We start from the raw sequence: 8,506 nt of genomic DNA, 5'->3' as shown, positions 1-8,506 counted from the left end.
TCTATAAAATAAGATGTCTTGAAATATATTTTAGCATTACTTGCTCAGGCGCCGCACGTGACGCTTTATTACCTATTCGTTTTAAGATATCATTTAGTTCACGACCTTTGATATTTTCATTCATATTTCTAATAATAGTTTTTAAAGGTAAGACCGATTTATTTTAAGAATTACTAAATATTTTTAATGCAAGGTGCATTTTTCATTTTAGTATATTAAGTTAAGGGTCGTAACCTTGACTTATGTCTTTTAAACTTTCGATGTTTTTGTTTTGTATATATTCATTTTTTTTAGTGTAAACATTGAAATAATTATGAGTAGACTGTTTCATAATTGTGGGAATAATTTTAAAAATATTTTTTAGATATTTTTGTAAAAGATGGCCTTTCTACAGTCGATGCCTAAATCAGAAACTATCAAGCTGCGTGAAAAACATATTGGGTAAGTAAATCGGAAAATTTGACATTACTATATCATAATTTGATAGCTGTTCATAGAAATAATTTAAATAAATGTTTCAAAAAGTAATAAATAAACTACTCTCTACAATATTTTATCTACGTCGTTTTATCGGTATTAATAGCTAGCGAAGAGCAAGTAGAGGTAGACTACAGAAACGGGGTGGAGATTTAAAACAGTAAATTTGTTCCACAGAGCCGCCTGCCAGTTGTTTTTCCGTTCATCTCCATTAAAAATAGTGCGAGGTATCGCCCAATTTATGTATGACGAGACAGGAGAGAGGTTTTTAGACTGTATCAACAATGTTGCTCACGGTAAGTTAGGTTTTATTATACAAACTTTTATAACATATTCATTAGCATAGCGTATTGGAATTGGAAAAGAAAAAAAATATTTTTCCTTTAGTTGTAAAAAAAAACTTGACAGTAACTGGACAAACGAATTATTGTTTTTAAATAGCTTTTTAATTACACATAAAATATTTTATCGATCTATTTGAGCAAAATTTAACATTTCGGTATGTTAGTATTCCATAGATACCATACATCAACGTATATGATTATGTATATACTACTTTTATAGATTTTTTATTTTAGTTTTATTACGATATTTTATCATTTTTTTTTTATATATATATTTGAATATATATACTTTACTTTCATGTTGTCAGTTATATGACGAAATAACTGTTTGTGTTAAAATGAGTATTGTTTTCTAGTGGGACATTGTCACCCCCATGTAGTGGAAGCTGGCCGTAATCAAATGTCTTTAATATCGACCAATAACCGTTACCTCCACGATGAGCTAGTAATTCTTGCCGAAAGGCTCGTGAAGACGATGCCCGAGTCACTATCTGTCTGCTTCTTTGTCAACTCGGGTTCTGAAGCCAATGACCTTGCCTTAAGGTTGGCTCAAATTCATACAAAGAAGAAGGACGTGATTACGCTTGACCAGTAAGTATTTAATAAGTTTATGGTGTGAGTCGATAACAAAAGTTTTAAATATGTAAGTCGGTTAGGTGAATGTACAAATGAAGCAACCATTTATACCTATATCTGCTTAACGTCTGAAAAATACTTCGTTTAATTTAAATACATATAGAACATTAAAATGTATCTATAATGTGTTCGAAACTAACAATTATTCGATAAAATATGTATATAACAATACGAAGGAAACAAATACATTTATATAAACAAATAAGTATATATGTATGTACTTATATTTATATCGTTTTGAAATCAAAAAAGAAGAGAAAGCAAGAGTATGAAGAATGAATGTTTTCGAGTTAGTAGGAGTATTTTAGGGTGCTACTAGCGCCTGTTTGTTGCAGCGCTTATCATGGACACCTAACGTCTATGATTGATGTGTCTCCCTACAAACTGAACCTACCAGGAGGGCCAGAGAAGCCAGAGTGGGTTCACGTGGTGAGTTCGCCATGTACCTTGTCAAATTGGGACAGTCCAGACAGTTTTCACCCAGATGCAAATCGATTTTGTCTGTTAACATTACCAGTAGTAAAAAATAACTTACTTTAACGTAGTCAATTGATTGGATAACTTCTATAAATTGAATAAATAAAGAGGTTGTTCTATGTATATAAATGCAATGTAAGTATTGGTAGGTATAATATACTATAATCAAGCGTAATCAAGAGTTAACAAAATCCTAAGACTAAAATTGTGTTTTATTTATGATATTAGTTTAGGTTGATATTACGAAATAAACGAGAAATGCGAATTTATGTCTCGGTTTATTACAAATGAAATTTTATATTCTCATACATAAGAAAAATATATTTGATAAGAATTTATTCGCTACGCACGCGTTATATCCAACTCCTAATATCTTATTTTTGTCATATTCTAAAGATGTCTTGCTTCTCGTTCAACGACTAATTGATTTTGAGGAACGGGGGCTTTTCTTATATACTATTAGTCATTTTCCTTACAAACATATTTTAAGCGTCAGTAGCAAATTAATAATTTATTATTTTTATATTTAGGCCCCAGTTCCCGATACATATAGAGGAAAATACACGTACCCGAGGGATTCACAGTCGGAAGAAGAATTAGGGTGCTTATATGCGAATGAAGTCGGAGACATTTGTAGAGAACTTAAAAGAAGAAAGGGTGGTGTTTGCGCTTTCATAGCAGAGAGTCTCCAAAGTTGCGGTGGACAAATTATTCCTCCCAAGAATTACATGAAGAGAGTATATGAGTAAGTGATTATTGTGTTTAAATACATCAAGTGCTTTAAATAAGGCAGTTTATTTAATTATATATATGCGTTCTTTTGTAATTTTTTCTCAGTGAATATCTGTTAAAAGCACCTAATACATATGTGACCCATTCCAGATTCGTCCGAGAAGCAAATGGTGTCTGTATCGCTGATGAAGTGCAGGTTGGCTTTGGTCGCGTGGGCACTCACATGTGGGCATTTGAAACACAAGACGTGGTTCCGGATATCGTGACAATGGGCAAGCCGATGGGCAATGGCCACCCGGTCGCCGCGGTAATCACCACACCAGAAATTGCGAAAAGTTTTGCAGATACCGGCGTAGAATATTTCAATACGGTAATAATATTTTAATAGTCTTCATTTTCTTTTTGAACACTATATATGATCATTATGTGTATTTCAACAAAAGGCAAATATTCCATACATACTTTAAAAATATGGTTATACATATTCACAAACATAATTATGTGGGTTATATAATATCTATATTATACTATATTTATATCGATATTTTTATATGCAAATAAGTTTTTACGAGTATGTATGTTTCAATTATTACTTTACAAATTTGTCAAACGCATATAAATGAATCTTAGGAGTTGGAATGTAAATTTTATCGCGAAGAACCAACAACAAGCTGACGACACCCTTTTTTATCATATTTATAATTTTGTACCAAAAATATTAAGATATCCTGTTCAGGCATAATATTGGAAATATTGAAGCTCAGCTTCAATTTAAAATTCTAGTATTCTCTCTACATTCAAATAGCTTGACAAAACTTTTTTAATATATTGCACAAGTTTAACAAAAGGTTTAGTAGGTATTCTCTTTATTTGAGACTGCTAACGGAAATGTAACTTTTAAATTTAATTAATTTTTGTTACCTAACAAACTAGTACAAAGGCTTTCGCTTTAAAGAAAAATATAGCGCAGGTGGTTTGTAAGAATTTTAAATATGAAAAACCTACACACACTAAACACTTTAATATTAATTCGTTATAAAATTTATATAACTTTTTTAATTAAATCTTTCTTATTCAATTTACTTTAACTGTTGTAGTACGGGGGTAATCCAGTTTCCTGTGCTATCGCAAATGCCGTTTTGGATGTTATTGAGGAGGAACGACTTATGGAACGCGCTGCTCGTGTGGGGAATCACCTTTTAACGCGTTGCGAAAGTCTCAAGCACAAACACCGGTTAATCGGTGATGTCCGGGGTAGGGGACTCTTTGTCGGCGTCGAACTGGTCACCGATAGAGAGACAAGGACACCCGCTACGGTGGAAGCTAAACACGTTGTCGACAGGTACGAGCTAACCTTTACTCAGTGGTTGGAATTGAATGTTAACCGAATTTCTTGGGTTCAAATCCAAACAAGCACCAATGATTTTTAGTGCTGAAGTACTTATAGTAAAATTACACATCTTGTCAGATAACTCTGACAGGAAAAGAGGCCTTAATTAATTTGGCTCATTTTCATGTTTGAATAATGACACATATGTCTATGATTGTGTATTTCTTTAAATAAATTCCATATGAAAATGAAGCAATAAAATTTACCGGAATTACATATATGGAATACAATTTTTTTTCCTTAGAATGAGAGAGGAGAGGATCTTAATAAGCAGAGATGGACCAGACTGCAATGTATTGAAGTTTAAACCACCAATGGTATTTACAACGCAAGATGCAGATAGACTCGTTGACATATTAGACAGAGTACTTTCTGAATTAGATGAAAACACAAAACCAGTTCAAGTCAAATTAGAGGTAATTTATCTGATTTATATAAACACATTTAAGTTACATATTATCAATATTTCATGGTTAGTGGGTACTAGAATATTACACATAAAGTCATAATATTATTATACAACAATAATGTGTATTTTTAGTTTTATTTGAATTCCTAGAAATAAAAGTAAAAAGATTAAAGTCCTATTTGAAAAGATCTTAACTTTAGTTACATTATTACAACTTTATTGCACGTGATTGTGATAATTACATTATTTTTTTTAATATATTCAGGTCCTGGTCTCACCCATTAGAGGTGTAGAAAGTAGTGACATGCAGTTAAAAACCAATATTCAACAATGTGTCAAAGCTGTGTGAATGGATAAAAGAAATCTCTTAAGTATTATATTGAATATGCTAAGTTTGTACATATAGTTAACTAATTTTATTAATTTTAAGAAATATATTATATTTTAAATATATAAAATGAATTAAATAATAAGATTTACACTTTTTAATAAGTTTTATTTTGTACCAATAATACTATAACATTATCACCAGGTTTAATTTACATTTAGAGTGAGTTATTAAATGAAAGGTATTATTATAAAAAGAATATAAACTGATGACACGGATGACTTTGAAGATCAAATACATTTCTAGTAATCATTTATTAAACAATTCTTATACAAATTATCACAATTTTCTAAGGTAACTAAAATAGTTCTTCTGTATAGTATTTGCATTCTGGTCAATTTTTGACTCAGGCTAAGTTTGTGTTCTGCTGAATCTGGACAGCAAGGGCATTGCCTGTAATTGGCCGTGTGGTCACTACCACAGTTAGCACATTTTGGTGGCTCTTTGATTGGATCTCTTTCACACTTTTTAGATAGATGTTCACCGGCACACTTAACACATTTGACCTGGCCATGACAGTATCTTTGAGAATGTCCCCACATTTGACATCTATGACATTGCTTAGTCTTAGATTTAGGTGGCTCCATCTTAATATCATACCCTAAGAGCTTCTGAACCCCCAAGATTTTCTTACCTTCATCATTATAAGGCACTACTGCTAATACTAGGGAGGTACTGTCTTTTATATTTTCACACTTCTGCATTAGATGTACTCGGACAATAGGTATAGACACTGCTTTTAATTCTGATTTTATTTTGTTCAAATCTAAATCTTTGGGCAGACCCCTGATAACTACTTTCATTTTACGTTTTGTTGGATGTCCAAATGTATGATAAGGCAGTTGTTTTTTTTCAAAATATTGAATTAAAGCCTTTTGGTCATTAAAAGTAGGGCATGTTATTTTAGTGTAATATCTGCTTAGATAAGGTTGATTGAACTTAATGCCCATTGAAAGTAGCTTGTGAACATGTTGAGCAAAATTGATAGGTTTGTGTAAAAATATGTCGGGTACTTTGATTTTTACTTTTGGCCACTTTGAGCAAAGTTCAAGATTATTAACATCAGTAATAATCGTACCTGTTGTGGCACTAGATTCATTAGAAGTTAAGATATGGCATTCGCCAATTGCTTCGGTTATTTTCCTTACATCTATTTTACCGTTGGTTGTCATATTTTCGATCTGTGAAATAAAACATAAGTAGCGTGTTTGATAAATTAATGCAAAATATTATTATTTTTATAAAATAATATATATAGACAGAGGTACATGAATAAGTTATTACAATTAATGTTATTATAACATTTATTGCTTTAATATATCAAAGTCGGAGCGAGACTTAAAACTTAATGCTTAAATTTTTAAATACCTACTTCTGTAGGTATGTACTTACCTTAAAAATAAATGAATTAAACTTATATTATTAATTCAATTGCTTTCAAGATCATAACAATTTAACTAAAACTAAAAATTATTTCAAATCCCAATCGTGAACCGCGGCAATGACAGACGACAGTTATATTGGTAACTGACTAACTGAGTACAATAAATTAAAAAATAATAATAATTTAGGTATTGCCCTATAACAACATTTATAATTATTGTTCAGAAATACAATGATATAAAAAGTAATTATATATGATCTATGTTAGTTTTACATTTTACTTTATTAACATGTAAAATATCATAGGAGGAAATTCAAAATATCTACGTTCACACAGACGTAGGTAGTACTAGATAGGAAGATTGTATCTTTTTTAAACTTTTAAAATTTTTTACCATACTAGCGTAGGTATGTTTGAGTTTGATTATAAATTTAACCTCATTTAATTAATCATCTAAAAATTTTGACATCAACTTGAAACAAAACTATCTCTAGGTTAAATGTTATGCTGCCTTAAAAATGTAGGATAAGCTAAAAAAGCTATTTTTTTTTTATATTCTATTTAGATAGCGTGTCGTCTGTGGTGCGTTAGTGCGACGTAAGTCATATTATAAAATCAGATGTATTTTCGTGTAAGATACCTATATAAAAATATCTTCGGAATTTATGGTCAGGACTTATAAGAACGTTTTCCTATAACAAAAATAGTAAAGCCCCTACCTTAAACCTGCTGCCCCGTTCAAAATTTTCACCTGGATATTGAACTCCATTTACATTCTAAATGTAGGTAGTTACTCATCGATTATAAAAAGTACAATCCAAATACAAAAAGTATAGATGATAATCTGTTATTCAAAAGATATTTTGCAGACATTAGGTAATTTAAACGTGTAACATAAAGTTAAAAATCTACGATGTGATTGCGGTGATCGTGTGTAACGGCTTAACTTTACCCAATGGTAATATAATATACCTATATATATTATTTATGAAATGCCTTAAAAAATATAATTGACAAAAAAATGATTTATAATATTATTTATGTAATATTATGAACTAGCTTCAATCACGACTTCGTCTGCCTGGCGTTCAGAATTAGTTACACTGCTTCCTGATATTTTTTAAAGTTTGTATCAACATAATTTTACATAAATTAATCCGTCAAAACAAAAAACGAATTCAATGCGCGTGAAGCTGTATGCCAGTGGATATAAAATCTTTAAGCGTGAGTCTAACTGTCATTTAACTTTTTTTAATTAAACTTGACTATGTACGCAGTTTAAAAGTAAAACAGAACCGGTGAACGCTGGCCAATGAATAAATTAAATATGCATGTTCTGTATAAATAACAGGAATCGTTATTTTTTTTCTTTGTTCTCGTTCCTCGTGTATATTTTAAACAAAGTCCGTAATTTTTTTTAATTAGAATATTAGCGTACCAATAATGTTACTAAAGATTTAAAACCTCCGAAATAATTATATTAAATAATATTTAATAGGAACAGCACTCCATCGTAATAAATAGAGGCAACAGTTATCATTGGACTTTATGGATGGATGAGAAACTGTGTATATTCCACGAATATCTTTGATATCCTTAGAATACCTTGTTAAGTTCAAAAGAGTACAGTTCGTGCTTTAAGTCTGCTTCGCCATGACCATTATTAATGCTCAAGACCTAAAAGAAGACTGTTTTTAGCAAGGAAAGTTCTAAATAGCCTATTCGAGAGTGAGCTTTACGAGCAGTCTGGTGGATCTAGTCCACGAAAGTTGAACTACAAATGTGGTTTACAAAGAGGTACATTAACGTAATATTTTAAATTACTCGGTTAAATTATTTATAATCAATTTCCACGTGAGCAAAGCCGCAGGCAACATCTAGTAGAGCATATACAAGCGTTGTATGTTTTTGACATTATTTTTTATTATATTAACGTAGTAGGAAACACTTTGCTTCGAAAACAATAATTTGTAACGACGACAAATTATTGTTTTCGAAGCAAACTGTCAAAACTATAACACATACTGAATTAAAAACTAAACAGAATAAATCTATTATTTATTGATAAAATAAAGTAGATATTGTAAAAAATTTTTAGTAAGCATTGTTGTATATTATATTTATTTTTAGAGTTTTCTTTTTATAAAATCTATGATCATACTAAATCACAGGAAGAATAAACGCATTTTGTTAGGTATTCATAAATTAATAATACCATAGATTATTGATTATTTTAGTCAATAGTGATATCTCAGATTATAAAAAAAGG

General features: G+C 30.5%; 1 protein-coding gene across 1 annotated transcript; it reads left to right on the top strand.

Moving 5' to 3' along the window:
- On the top strand, window positions 1-4,949 carry LOC125065255 (alanine--glyoxylate aminotransferase 2-like). Its single transcript, XM_047672770.1, has 10 exons — window positions 1-147; window positions 365-441; window positions 655-773; window positions 1,178-1,412; window positions 1,793-1,886; window positions 2,465-2,679; window positions 2,817-3,036; window positions 3,764-4,008; window positions 4,301-4,472; window positions 4,731-4,949. The coding sequence occupies exons 2-10, from the start codon at window positions 380-382 to the stop codon at window positions 4,812-4,814; spliced, it is 1,446 nt and encodes a 481-aa protein (XP_047528726.1). The 5' UTR covers window positions 1-147; window positions 365-379; the 3' UTR covers window positions 4,815-4,949.
- Window positions 4,950-8,506: the final 3,557 nt, after the last annotated feature.

This window comes from Vanessa atalanta, chromosome 7 (assembly GCF_905147765.1).
Source record: "Vanessa atalanta chromosome 7, ilVanAtal1.2, whole genome shotgun sequence".
Classification (NCBI taxonomy): Eukaryota; Metazoa; Arthropoda; class Insecta; order Lepidoptera; family Nymphalidae; genus Vanessa; species Vanessa atalanta.
Note: the sequence above shows the minus strand (reverse complement) of the source record. Positions and strands in the feature narration are given on the sequence as shown.